General features: G+C 52.2%; 1 protein-coding gene across 1 annotated transcript in view; it reads right to left on the reverse strand.

Moving 5' to 3' along the window:
- Window positions 1-14,629, reverse strand: part of CLIC6 (chloride intracellular channel 6) — a 44,357-nt gene that overhangs the window by 5,950 nt on the left and 23,778 nt on the right. Inside the window, exons 2-5 of the mRNA XM_043593647.1 lie at window positions 3,117-3,226; window positions 2,436-2,561; window positions 1,758-1,864; window positions 1,004-1,185 (exon numbers count right to left, since the gene is read on the reverse strand). Of these exons, the coding sequence (XP_043449582.1) occupies window positions 1,004-1,185; window positions 1,758-1,864; window positions 2,436-2,561; window positions 3,117-3,226 (525 nt within the window). The remainder of the gene's footprint in view (window positions 1-1,003; window positions 1,186-1,757; window positions 1,865-2,435; window positions 2,562-3,116; window positions 3,227-14,629) is intronic.

The following is a 14,629-nucleotide window of genomic DNA, read 5'->3' on the forward strand; positions in this document are numbered from 1 at the left end:
ATGTGATCCTCATTTGTGAGTTTCTAACTGGCAATTACATGAGTTATGAAATTACAGGGTCCTTGACTTGTATCCCCCTCTTGCCCATCTCCCCCATCTTTATACCGAGGACCCAGGTTTGAACTTGAGGGGATTTTGATCATCAAGATGCCCCAGAACAAGGCTTGGGTTTCTTCCTGGGGCCTCTGAGGCTACTGGGGGTCAAGAACATTGCAGTGGTGATAATGATAATAACAACTGATGAGACGTGAAGGCTGGGGGCACTGCTTAGAGACCACCATAACTCCAGAGGCCAGGGGTAGGGCCATCTACTTTGGAATCTCCGGGCCACCCCTAGAAGTTCTGATTTAGTAGACCAGAGGCTGGACTGGAGGATTTTCAATTCTAGAAAGCTCCCCAAATAATTCTTATGCCTGCTAATGGTGGAGAACCACTGGTCTAGGGAGACTTTAAACCCTAACATATATGACCCACAATGCTGATTTCCTGTTCAACTATCTGGCAAGACAGGATGCCAAATCTAGCAGAGGCCCGGCCAAGGAGCTGCTCCCTAGCTGTAGGGGGGTGATATTAAAAGCTGAGAAGACACATCTCTGCCATCCCCAGACAGAACTGTTTCTATCACCAGCAACTGAATTCACACTGCAGTGCTCCCAGATTCCATGCATTGTCTCCAAACCTCGAGCATTAAATGCCAGGTATAATCAATGTTGCCCTCAAGTTGTTCTCATATAACTTTTCTTTAGGATGTGGGGGCAAGACTTGAAATGAGAAGCAGTGAGGATGGAGGGGTGGGGCCCAACTTCCCAGAAGTTTCTTGAGACTACCTAAAGCATATCTGAGAATATCCATGTATCTGACGTCTGGGATTTGACCGCCTCAAACAGAAACCAACGGACTCTTTAATTCAGGAGTCTGCCTTTCAGATTGTTTCAATGTCTGGCCGAAATAAAATAAGGCCCCATCCGTGTGTTCAGCAGCTACGGTAGGAGGAACGTCAAACCTTTATAATGTGGAGCTTGGGTAAGAGGTTACAGTCGGCTAACGTGAGCTCATCCCCATCCAGGAACTTCCTTCCAGAAACGACAACATCCTCAGTGCTGTAGGCATCGATTTCATCAGGCAGAGGGCTATTTAAGTAATCATCCAGCTTCTTCAAAGCTTTTAACAGGTTCTTTTCATAAACTAAAACAGAAAGGCCAGAAATGACCAAGATAAGCCAGCCGTATGAGTTAGTGTTACCTTTCTCTCGACATGAAGTGAGGAGTTGATCTCCTCTCCCTCCCGACACATGGCTGGGCCGCACTGGGGAATTGGGAGGGAAGGATGTGGACTTCTAAGATCTGAATAAAGGACTCACTCCTCCCTGGAAAATACTTCTGCTGTCTACACAACACTGCTCCTTCTAGAACTCATCCGTTTATTCAAAACTTTTTATGGGAGGCCCATAATGAGGTAAGCAGTGGCAGAAGCTTCACTGAAACGGATTCCCGCGGTCCGGCAGGGGAATTCCTGGCGGTGATTCTTTGCCCCTAAACTTATCGTTTTCTGGGCTCCCAACCTCCAGGGGAAGCATTTGACCTCTTGAAACGCACGTGCAGATTCTACGTCGAAGGTACTTTTTCCTGATTTCTAGACACAGGTCCCTACCCCCAGGGAAATCAGTCAGAATTCCCAGGACCTTAGAAGAAGCCACGCCAGAGGCCGAGGGGCACCCCAGGGGGAGAGCATTGAACAGGAAGACGGCAGGTACTCACTCTCGTTGGCATCCTTCTTGGTGTTTTTTATAAATGCCGAGAATTTGGCAAACACGTCATTTCCTGCAGAGTTAGATTCAGGGTGTTGGGTCCCCAGCTTAGGGTACCTTGAAAAATTCAGAATTGGAATAGCACAGATAACGGGGGGGGCGGCAAAACATGTCTGTCTCTGAGCGGATATAAAAGTGAAAAACCTTCCCCCTCGGATGGTTTTCTAATCTCTTTGTGTTCAAGGTGTGGCAGCCGCACAGTCTGGGGAGAAGGCCTTTGCTGTTCTCCCGGGACACGGCCGCCCACCCGCACCTCCAACTGTGCTAGAAGATTCCCTCCTAGATCCGGCGCCCCGCGACATCACACGCTAACGTCACTCCTTCCCCTCCCAGCCGCAGACCTAAGAAGTGGCCCACCCATGCGACATCGGCCCGCCTCCTCCCCGCTTCCTGCTGCCAAACCCGAATTGCCCCACTGCAGGTGCAAACGAAGCAAAGAGACCCGGGCGGCCGTCGCCCAAGGCTTCTGCTCTTGCTGCGTGTTCTGCGGCACACCGCGGCACGGCTAAGGAGGGACGGACGTACCACGGCCGCAGAAAACCCAATACACGAAGCCACGAGTTTCAGGCTTGTCTGCGAAGGGGCAAAGGGACGATCAGATGGCGAATGCTGGTTTTATGAGGCCTACCTCGGGGGAGCTAATTTCTCCTCTAAGAACTCCTCGATCTTATTCACATCCGTCTTGACTTCACCATCAAAAGTCATAAAGGGAGGGTTTGTTCCGGGGGCTAGGTTCTGCAGGTCTGCGGGTTTCCTGGGGGGGGGAGGGGGAGGGGAGCGGCAGCTTTTGTGAACGGTCGCCAAGGTTTGAATTCGTTCCCCCAAAGCCTAGCCGCGTCCTCCCCGGTTTACGAGGAACAGCCCTTGAGAAGTTCAAGGGAGACCATGGGTTCCCAAGACGTCCTACCGACAGTGAAAGCGTGGCTCTTGTCTGGGCGCAGAGGTAAGAAAGCCAACTCTCTCCCCCGTGGGTCGCAGGAGAGCTGCTCACACGGGCTTTGGAGAGGTGCTCAGCTGACCAGAAGCTTGGGGAGCAGGTTCCTTAAGGGTGCCCCCAACTCCTCCCTGGTTATGTCTGAGCGGGTCCTGTAATTACCGACGAGCCCACACCCGGGCTTCGGTTCGGGGCCCCCGACGTGGATGGACAAGCCGCGAGGTCGCCTGTGGGCTCTAGGAGTGTGTGAGTGCGAGGCGTGTGTGGGGGGGTTATGGGGGCGTGGGGTGTGAGTGGGTGGGAAGACGTGCGCGGGGGCGGGGGTGGGGGGGACGTGGCAGGGCCCGTCTCGACAACGTGGAAACCTCCTCTTACCTCTTCAGGTCCACTGTGGTCACGTTGAATATAACGCCCTTTAGCCAGAGAATCATGAAGAGGCGCTGGGAAAAGGGGCAGTTCCCAATACTCTCGCCATCGTAGCCAGCCTAGGCGGGAAAAGAAATCGTTATCAGAGCGAGGCTCACAATTCTGAGGGCCAGATTCCGCAAGGCATGGCACAAACCCGTGACAAACTCGCGTTGGTGGTCGCGCCACTGCCACTACCCTTTCGGGGCCATTTCACTCAGCCTCTGAGCCAGTCGGCCGCCCCCTCGGGGTGAAGCCTGTTGGGCTTCACGGAGCATTTCCTTCTTCCTTCCCGCCGCTCACCCCTTCCTGCCACACTGGGCCTCTGAGCAGCACGGTTCCCACAGGGAAGGACAGGCAGGCGGGAACTCTCCTTGTCACCAAAGGTGCAAAGGAAAGACGTGCTCTTTCCAGGATGCCTCAGCTTGGAAACACGCCAGCAGACTCTCCCCCCGAGACACCATCCCTCCTGGACACTGTCACACCTTGATGGCCCCTCCTCTGGCTCATGGGGTGGCAGAAACATGGGAAGCATTCGTACTGAGAAGGTGTTGAGGGTGGGGCGGCCGCTCCCCGGTGACCCAGAGCAGGTCACACCCACACACGCCTCTCCCACACACAGGCAGACACGTCTGGAACACACGTCCTCCTCCTCGTGGGCTTGTGGCCGAGAAGGAAGGACCGGGGGTTGGAGAAGACAGAGGAGACGCCCGGCTACCCAAGCCCTGGGAAACGGAGGGCTAGAAGCAAGGCCAACAAAGGAAGGCCCCAAACCCTTCTGTCTCCTGCCATCTTTCCCCACCAGGCCGCACGTCCCTGACCAGCTCGTGGCGCTAACAAAATCCTGCTGGAAAAGGCAAGGAGGTGGCTTCGCCGCACTCCTCACATCTCCAGACCGCAAGCACTGCACCCAGCCAGACCTTGGTGACACAGCCACGGTCAATCCGAGAGGCCCATCCCTGCCACGCGCAGTTAAGAGAAGGTGAAGGAGACCGCACTGTGTCTGCAACCTGCGTCCCCGGAGGATTCGAGGCAGGAAGTGAGCTGCTGGCCTGGGGACTGAAGAAAGGCAAAGAGAGACGCGAGAAGACCGGACCTTCGGAGAGGTGGGGTGCTTAGGTCACCCGGAGGGGTTGCTAATAACCACATGGCCCCAGAAATCAAGAGGGGAAGAGACCCCCAATTTTCAATCAAAGATCGGCCCCGTTACCAAAGACGAAACCCGAACGGGCCCATAAGCACATGAAAATGTTCCTAACACATTTAGGCAACAGAGCGACGCAAAGCCAAGCCACGGAGGGACGGGGCCACACAAATGGCCAAAATGGGAACGGCCAAAATGAAAAGGTCTGACGCCACCAAGTGTGGACAAGGGTGCAGAGCAACCGACCCGCCATTCACTGCTGCCCAGAGTGCAAACAGCACAACTACCTTGGAGAAGCGTTTGGCACTAACCTCCCAACGTTAAGTAAGCGTAACAGCGACGACCCAGTGATTCTACTCCCAACGGAGCAGAGTGCTGACGGGCACGAGAGACACTCATAGGAATTGTTCTTAGCAGCTTTGGCAGAACAGCCAAAACCTGAAAACAGGCCGGATGCCATCAAGAGTAGAACGAGTAAGGGCGCCCGGGTGGCGCAGTCGGTTAAGCGTCTGCCCGCGGCTCAGGTCACGGTCTCGAAGTCCGTGAGTTCGGGCCCCGCGTCAGGCTCTGTGCTGACAGCTTGGAGCCTGGAGCCTGTTTCGGATTCTGCGTCTCCCTCTCTCTCTGCCCCTCCCCGGCTCACACTCTGTCTCTCTCTCTCTCTCTCTCTCAAAAAGAAATACACATTAATAAGTAAATAAAAGACAGAAATACTTTTTAAAAAGCCCAGAAAAAAATAAAAGACAGAAATACTAAAATATATCTGTATACTACAACTTATCCATTCGTTGTAGAGAAGCTGTAGTATATTCGTACAATAGGACGCTACGTCACAACGGGGAAAATTCAGCTATTAGTATAAGCAACAATGTGAATGAATCCCATATATATAGTGTTGGGAGGAAGAAAGCCGACTCAAAGGAGCTGAGACGCAGGCAAGCTTCTCTAGATGACGGGAGTGAGAAGAGCGGCCGTCCCCGGAGGGGACTGTCATCTGGGAGGGTTAGGAGGGCGACTTCGCGGGGCCAGAAATGTCCTGCATCTTGAAGGCGGTGGTGGCTACACGGGTGTATCCAAGTGGCAGAGTCTTGTTTTCTTTTTCTTTTTTTAATTTGCCTCCAAGTTAGTTAGCATATGGTGTGATAACGATTTCAGGAGTAGAACCCACTGATTCCTCCCTTACACGTAAAACCCAGTGCTCATCCCAACAAGCGCCCTGCTTAATGCTCCTTACCCATTTGGCCCGTCCCTCCACCCACAACCCCTCCAGCAACCCTCAGTTGGTTCTCTGCATTTAAGAGTCTCTTATGCTTTGTCCCCCTCCCTGTTTTTATGTTATTTTTGCTTCCTTTCCATTCTGTTCGTCTGTTTTGTATCTTAAATTCCACACATGAATGAAGTCATATGATATTTGTCTGCCTCTGGCTAATGTCACTGAGCAGAATACCTTCCAGTTCCCTCCGCGTTGTTGCAAACGGCAAGATTTCGTTCTCTTGGATTTCACGTGGCGGAGTCTTAACATGGGGTTACTTGACTGCACGCGTTACTTCAATGGTTATTTTTTTTTTAAGTAAAAATATTAATTAAAAAAAATTGCAGAGAGTTGGAGTCAGTAAGTCTTGCCTGGGGCCCGGGAAAATATGAATTTCTAACAAGCTCGCCCAAGATGATGTCATGCTCGTGGCCAGGGATCCATGAAGGCAGACATCGTGCCCATAAAACGGCACCCACAGACTCAGAGCACTGAATTCAGAGTCCCCTAAGCTCCAAGCACTCTCTTCACACCTGTCCACCCCCTGCACTCTCCCTCCCCCTCCGGGCATGTGCTGACCTGTCCACCTATGAGGGAGAAGAGGCTGGGGACTCCCCCACCTGGAGCCTGAAGCTTCGGGAGCTGGAGGGGTGGTGACGTGGCCGGTCAGGACACCCCCATCGAGTGGTCATTGCAAGTCCCCAGCAGGTGGGCCCCGAAACAGCACCCTGCTGGACCGCCTTCCCTGCCTCGGGGTCCCCCCCCACCCCCACCAAGGCCATTTTGAAGGCCAACCCAGCCCCTCAGACGAGCGAGCAGAGCTGAGTTACATAAACCCCCAGCGGCTCGCTGCAAGGACCTCTTAAATCATGGCGCTTTCTTTCTTCACCACTGCAGGTTTGGGCAGAATCAAGCCAACGGGGGGGGGGGGGGGGGGGGGGCGGGGACATGAAATCACAAGGACACAGAGCCACATAGTTTGGCCAGTCCTGACTCGCTGGCAGCTTCTAAACCTCTTATTTTTATAGTGGTTACAGTAAGCACAGTAAAGTCTAAGATAAGTTCTGTGGAGTGGGGTAACCGTCTCCTTTCTCTCTCTCCCTTGTCTCTCTAACCTCGGAGATCCTGTTATAACTCATCCTGAATGCGGCAAAATCCCTGCTGAGCCCGTGCGTCTCTGCCGTCACTGGTGCGTGGACGCAGCTCACCTTGACAAAGAACTCCAAGTCTGGGAACAGGCCCGTCTGCACCAGGCTGCTTTCTGCCGCAGCAGAATTCCACCGCCCGGGTCTCTGCCTAGCTCCGTCTCTCCATTGTCCCCAGCTCAGGTCAGCGTTCCCCCCACCCCCGCCCCCAAAATTGTCCTTCCAGCCACCTCCTTCTTCAGGAAGAGTAAAGGGATCAGAAGCGATAATACATTCTTTAAAAGTAAAACCTGGGGCACCTGGGTGGCTCAGTCGGCTGAGCGTCCGACTTCGGCTCAGGTCATGATCTCACAGTCTGTGAGTTCGAGCCCCACGTTGGGCTCTGGGCTGATGGCTCAGAGCCTGGAGCCTGCTTCTGTGTCTCCCTCTCTGTCTGCCCCTCCCCCACTCATATTTTCTCTCTCTCTCTCTCTCTCTCTCTCAAATAAAATTAAAACATCCAAAAACATCCAACATCTCAAATTAAAAAAACCTGCCTTTGTCACCTAGCTCTGCACACACAGAAACCTGGTAACAGGTTCCTTTCTAGAACTGCACAAACCTAAGAGAGACGTGTGGCTGGGGGCGGGGGCGGTGGGGGGGGGGGGCCGCGGCCTGCAGGCCATGGGGCCCAGAGCTTGGAAGGCAGTGAGGAAAGCCACAAGTGCACTCTGCTCCCCCCCACCCCTGTGTGACCTCCAAACAGGACTGTCACAAGCCAGCACGGCTAGTGAACTGGAAGCTGCCAGCTGTTTCTGAGAATCAGCCAGCTGCCAACACAGGATTTACATAGGCAGGGGCGTCTCATCTTAAATAGCTCTGAAAACACTTCCCTGTCTCGGTCTGTCGTAAATGAAGGGGGTCATGGGAACGTGGTGGGAGTTCCCAAGATGCCTTGCTGCCTGACTTGATTACTTTAACGTGCTTCAGTGCTGGGACGCGCCAGCCAAAATCAAGGCGGAGATAGGCCATCTTCACAGCCCGGGATTGAGCAACACTGGGAGGAACACTGGGTCGTCTTGTCCATGTTCATTAACCAGACGCGGTGATGGGACAAATCCTCATACGGTAGGAGTGAATAACTGACGGTCACCGTAATTGGGACGTGTTACGGTATAAAGTTCTACTTTCCGTTGCTGATAATTCTCTCGGGCTAATTACACTCTGGGCAAAAAAAATGTCTCAGCAGGGTTTCTCGGCCCGCAGGGGGAGATTCTTGTACGTATACGTTTCTGATAAAAATCAGGTGAAGCAGCTTGAGAGATTGGAGTGTCTTGTTTCCAGGGAAGCCCCAGGCACCCGGACAACCCAGGATGGCACATCTGTCTTTCAAACGCGACTTTCCCGAGCACCTGTGACGGGAATTCTCGAAAGGAAGACATTAGTGCCGCTGACACGTGCCGAGAAGTTCCTGTGGCCTTGAGAATTTCTGTAATCCTGCGGGTCCTGGCCTGCGCCCGCCTCCCTGGCACAGAGCCCCTCCGGGCTTGAGGCGGAAGGGTCCAGATGACACTCAAAATCCCTCCTCACCTCAGGCCTCTTCAAATTAGAACCTCTCCCACGTACCCTGGGCACGTTCAGAATCTGTGGGGAATGAAGACATTTTTGTTTGTTTGTTTCAGATTTCCTTCCACTGCTTTTTGCTTCCAGCAAATGACCTCTCTGGTGTTGCATTGGGGTTGCATGTAAGGGACACCCTCCCCACCCCCACCTTCCACTAAAGCGACTCCTGCCCGGCCACCGCCTTTAAGGGACCAAATGGACTCCTGGCATCCTGGTCCGGACCTGACACGGGGGTGACACCCCTTCAAGGTATTGTTAGCAGCTCCTCAGCACCCGCCCTCTCCTTTCCTCTAGAGCAGGCCACACACCCACCACCTTGATTCTCTATTTGGCTCTAGCTTCCTTTTTTTTTTTTTTTTTGAGATTTTGTTTGAGTTTTAAGCAATCTCTACACCCAGCACGGGGCTCAAACTCACCACCCTGAGATCAAGAGTCGCATGCTCCACTGACTGAGCCAGCCGGCCACCCCTGACTCTACCTTCTTTCTAGAAAATTCTATGTGGACCTAAACGTTAAACACCTTCTGTTTAACTTTCCCTACTCTACCCAAATGTAATGAAAGACACTTGGGGCGAACAGGGAGAAGGTAGAGGAAGAGGCAATAAATCAGTAATATTCTAATTGTCCCTGCTCTGACGGCCGGCTTTCAACCAAAGAGGGCAGGATGAGCATCCTGTGTGCAGGGAGGTATGCCAGTCCCTGCAGGAAACCAGGAGGGATTTGGGGGCGAACAGCTCATGGGGCTCTGTCACAGGGATTTAGAGAAAAGCAATGAGTAATGACGGGCTGTCCTGTTTCCAGCGTTCCGGAGGAACTTCGGCGGAACACAAACAGTAGTTGACCAGAGGAGGCAGGGGTCAGAAGGCAGAGTGTGAGTGGGAGGCCGTGGGCAGCCACCTGACCCTCTGAGAAGAACAGTGTGGTCGAAGGGATGGGCGGGGACTCTCCTCTGGTGGCAGCTGACCCCAGTGGAAGGCCGGACACGGCATCGCCAGAGAGAAAGAGCCAGAAGCGCCAACCATGGGAGTGGGTGACTGCTCCCTGTGCCACCCAGCCTATGCCCACCCTGTCTGCACCGAGGCCTGCCATTTGGAGGGCTGGGCTGGGGAAACTGTCCCCTCCCAGGGAGAAAGCCTTGTGGGAAATGGTCCAAATCAGGCATCCCACTGGGTTTTTTCCCGCTCCCATTTGGAAGTCGGGGAAAGGGGGGGACTAGGATCGCTCTAATCCTTGAAAAGGGGGGTGTGTGGAGTCAGAGACCCATCCTCACTCCCCGACAGAGTTCCTGACATGCAGTAAACACTAGAAAATGACTGGGGCGGGTGGCGGGGGTGGGGGGGCGCTGCGTCCAGTCGCTCCCATACACCTGCAGCCTGGTCGGCTTCAGAAAGTGCCTCCCAGCCCCTCCCCGCTCACTTTTTTCTGAGCCAACTTTTCCGAACTTTTCCCTTCCAGAAGCTCCCAATTCTTCCCACTATGACATTACCCGTGAAGAGGGACAGCTAAGGGGAGGGAAGAGACTAGAAGGGGGCTGGAGGCAGGGAGGTTGGGGGAGAGGGGGCGAGGGGGTAGGAGAGAGGGAGGGAGGGCCTGAGCTACGCTGTAAAGTCTTCCCCAAGTCTCTCGATCTAATGGTTTGACCTAAAATGTAATATTTAAAGAGACCTGAGACTTTCTGATTTGATTACTCCTGTCAATTACAAAACAAACAAACGAAGACAAAAAACAAAAAACAAAAAAAAAAAAAAAGACAAAAAAACAAAAGACAAAAAAAACAAAGTTCTTTCCGTTTGCCTGACAGGGGAAGTTTCTATTTTGAGGCAGTATGGTCAAGGGGAATGAATGCAGCAGACCTTGGAGCCAGGGAGAGCCGCTGTGACCCACTCCCTGGCCGTGTGACCTTGGGCAGTTCATGTGTTCTCCCTGAGCCTCAGTTTCTCCATTTTATTTATTTTTTTTTTAATTTTTTTTTTCAACGTCTATTTATTTTTGGGACAGAGAGAGACAGAGCATGAACGGGCGAGGGGCAGAGAGAGAGGGAGACACAGAATCGGAAACAGGCTCCAGGCTCCGAGCCATCAGCCCAGAGCCCGACGCGGGGCTCGAACTCCCGGACCGCGAGATCGTGACCTGGCTGAAGTTGGATGCTTAACCGACTGCGCCACCCAGGCGCCCCAGTTTCTCCATTTTAAAAACGGGGATAAGGAGGCCTATGCCTTGCAGGATCTTGGCGTGATACACTCGGGTCTCCCGGGCACCAATAAAGGCGGCTATTATTGTCATTATCATCTGCAGCATCAGCATTATTACTCCTCCAAACTGGGGCGCATCAGAACAGACAATTATGGAATTTAGGGAGCTTTTTAACAAGGCTCAATTAGTGTGATTTTCATGCCAAACTGTACAGTCCTTAAAAAGCCACAGATATTTTTCCCTCCAAAAGTAACGCCTCCTCTATGTATTCCAAGTGAAAATTAACAACTGAGGTCGTTTTCTTAATTGCAAAAGCAAACACATCTTCAGCCAGGATGCAAAGGGGCTGGCACTCATGTCTTGGGGAGTTACCTCTTGGGGAAAGGTCCAGAGGAAAGAACATCTGGAGAGCTGTGCTCGCCCTGACCGACGGCAGGGCCGACAAGCCCAAGGGAACAGTCTTTTCTAGAAACGACACCAAAGGTCTCTGCTTGTAAAAGCTAAAGCCGGTCTCCTTTCCGACTTTTGCAGTTGGCACTAAGGAAACGAGAGCCCTGCCAGCTGTCTTTCGTCCACTGTCACCGGGAGAGAGTGAATTCCACACTGTGGAAGAATCCCCACCAGGATTTGAAGTCCCACACGCTAGAGCTGCAGATCAAATGAAGAAAAATGATCACAACCAAGTAGGAGAGAAACAAATGAGCCTATCACTTCCTTGTCGAACGAGAATGTTTTTGAAGGAAATGTCTTCCAAAATCAGACGTTTTTTCAAAACTGGTAAGAGCAGGGGCGCCTGGGTGGCTCAGTCGGTTAAGCGTCCCACTTCGGCTCAGGTCACGATCTCTCGGTTCGTGAGTTCGAGCCCCGCATCGGGCTCTGTGCTGACAGCTCCGAGCCTGGAGCCTGTTTCAGATTCTGTGCCTCCCTCTCTCTCTCTGACCCTCCCCCGTTCATGCTCTGTCTCTCTCTGTCTCAAAAATAAATAAACGTTAAAAAAAAAAAGTGTAATAAAACAACAACAACAACAAAAAAAACTGGTAAGAGCAAATACTCATTGAACACCTGCTCTGATTTTAAATACGGTTCTAAACCATTTACAGCCATTATCGGATTTAATCCTCTCAAACTCCTGTAAGATGCCTACTTACTACTCCGGTTTTTCAGATGGAGGAAACTGAGGCTCAGAGAGGCTAAGTAACTTGCCCTAAGACATAGACAACATTAGGTGAACAAAGATTTCTCTTATTCTCCCAAACTGGATCCAGGCAATGGTCCCAAACATCTTTCCGGGTCCTGAAGATGGAAACCCAGTCTTTCCTACCCTTTATCTGAACATCAGTCTGTCCCCCAGCACAGCGATGGCTCCTCCTTTGCAATCACTCCTGCCTTGGTCTCAGAGCCTCCCACCCAAATTCCGGCAGCAGTCTCCCGCTGGTCTGTCAGCCTAAGGATCCTAGCCCCTCTGATCTTTTCTATCTCCAGAACCACCCAGACAAGATGCCATTTTCCTTAGATCTTAGATCACGCGGCTGGAATGTTGTTCAAATGCAAATTCACATTACAGTGCTCTCCCAGCAGTGTGACCAAGGCAAAGTACCCAACCTCTTACAGCTCGGTCTTCATTTACAACGTAAGGATAACAGTACCTACCTCTTTCAGGTTGGGTGAGAATTAATTACATGTTACAGAGAACAATGCCTGACAAACGGAAACTTTCCATCATCCGTTGCCCCTTCCCTCCTTCCTTCTTTCTTCTCCTTTTGTGAACCTGAATAAAAGAAACCTTAAAGTTCTCATGCCAGGGAGCCTGGGTGGCTCAGCCCGGTAAGCATCAACTCTTGATTTAGGCTCAGGTCATGACCTCAAGGTTCATGAGTTCGAGCCCCGCATCAGGCTCTGCACTGATCCTGTGGAGCCTGCTTGGGATTCTCTGTCTCCCTCTCTCTCTCTCTCTCTCTGTCCCTCTCAAAATAAACTTAAAAAAAAAAAAAGAAAAAAGTTCTCATGCCCAACCAATTCCATTGCAGACCCAATAGAAGAAGTATCCCCTGCACCTTCCCACAGGAAGAAGCCAGCTTTCCTAACTCAGCAGGAGAAGATTTTCTCTCGACCCGGCAACAGCCCAGCCAATGAGAAACTGCCACAACTCAGCCAATGAGAAACTGCCACAACTCAGCCAATGAGAAACCGTCACCACCCAGAACTCTCACTTTTCTCCAACAGAATTTCGCTCAAAGCAGTCCCTCGCAAGTCCCTCCTTTTTCTCTTTAACGTAGTGTTCCTTTCCTTTGTTCTCCAGACTCACCCAAGGTTTTGCCATAACTTGCATGTCCCAAATCGCAATCCCTCTGCCATTCCCGAATACGCCCATTTTGCTGGTGAAATAACTGGCTGTTTTGTGTTCAAGGCTGGCACTTTCCACTGTCTAACATACCAGTCAAGCTAATCACTCTCCTCAAATGCTGTTCTCTCTCTGGCCAACTGCCGTGTTCTTAATTATCCCATGTCACCCTCCCACAATACCTTTGGTCCACCTGGCTACCATCCAACTCCTGCCTCCCCAAAGGTAGGGACTCCCTTTCTCTGACTCTCTGCTGGGCATTTCTTTTGCCCTCTGCTGAATTCTGCTCCCAGGGGAGTCAGTGCTGCCCGGCTGAGCACCAGATTATTTACGGATTGTTTCCTGTGGGTTTGCATTCCTTCGGGCGGACCCTGTCAGCCTCCTGAGCACAACAGGCGGTTGCCTGGCCCCTTGAAGTGTGACACTGTTCCTGTTCTGCCTACGCCCCTGCCAGCGTCCACAGCACAGAGCCAGGCCTGTGGAAGGCACTTCATAAAAACTCACCTCTGCTTCAGCACGGAGCCCGCTTCGGATCCTCTGTCCCCCTCTCTCCTGTCCCTCCCCCGATCTCTCTCTCTCTCAAAAATAAACACTAAAAAAAAAAACCCACAAAAATTCGCATGGTGGAGCAAACGGCCACTGTCCTCCGAAGTTCTAGCAAACTCCTCATCCCCTGCAGTTCCTTTAAAGACAGCGAAACCACTCCTTCTCCCCGAGAACACCCACCCACGGGGCCAGCAGCGCGGCCAGCCTCCTCTGTCCTCAAGCATCTCCCCCCAGACTGCCTGTCACGGGGCTCCCTTCCCCACCCACCCAAAATGACGATCTCTGGGTCACAAACTCCTCCTGGTGTGCCCAGGACTGCCCTGATTTTCAAACTGGAAATTCAGCACCATCACACCCCCCCCCCACCCCCACCTCCAAGCCCTAGGCGGGCTGGAACAGCTGGTCACCATACTGTGTGCCCAGATGAGAGCCTTTTTTTTTTTTTTAGGAGGAGGAACAACATTATAAATGTCCTCACAGATTGTCTAGAGGCAGGGCTTTGCTCCTCCCTAGGCAGAACATCAGCAGAGGTTGATGTAATCAACCGCTCAGATTAGGTAGCTGATACCTTGAAATCTTGCAACTATAAGGTCCTTGGAAGAGTGAACAGATAAACAGGGGCTGAGGCCTGCAGGGGTGGGGGAAGGAGGCGGGAACTACCACGAGCCTGGCCAACTCACCAAGTTCTGTATAGCCTGCTACTCTAGGAGCAGGCTTTCCCCTCCCAGCTGTTAGGGCACCTTTGGGAAAGAGAAGCAGTTTAAAATCAGCGGTGGGGTTCGCGGGGCAAACCCACCCCCCGAACAGCCCACCTCTGGCCCAGAAATGGGCCAGAAACCAGGATCTCCTCATCTGCAAATCCCTGTATCACTCTCGACAAAGGCCACCATTTCTCTCTCATCCTCCATAGAATCCCTGGGATTAGAAGGAAAAGTAAGAACCTCCATCAAGCAGGGAAATCGCCCCAGTCTCCCCGAAGTCAGAAGCCGCTGGGGACAGAGTCCGGAGCGCTGGAGCATCTGTCTCCTGGGATTTAGACTGGCCAGATCAGTACTGCCAGGAAGTGTTGCCTGAGAATTTCTGTCCCACCTCTCCATCTCAAAAGAAGACACATAATTGAATGCATTTTCTCAAAACAACTCACCTGAGTCCGGAAGACGATCACAGATTGCAAATCTTTTCCCAGTGGCATCACGAACAGAGTGGCTATGTTGCAAAGCAAAGATGCTGTTGGTAACAACCAACGTCACTGTTACACTC

The sequence above is a fragment of the Prionailurus bengalensis genome, chromosome C2, assembly GCF_016509475.1.
Source record: "Prionailurus bengalensis isolate Pbe53 chromosome C2, Fcat_Pben_1.1_paternal_pri, whole genome shotgun sequence".
In the NCBI taxonomy this organism is placed as follows: domain Eukaryota; kingdom Metazoa; phylum Chordata; class Mammalia; order Carnivora; family Felidae; genus Prionailurus; species Prionailurus bengalensis.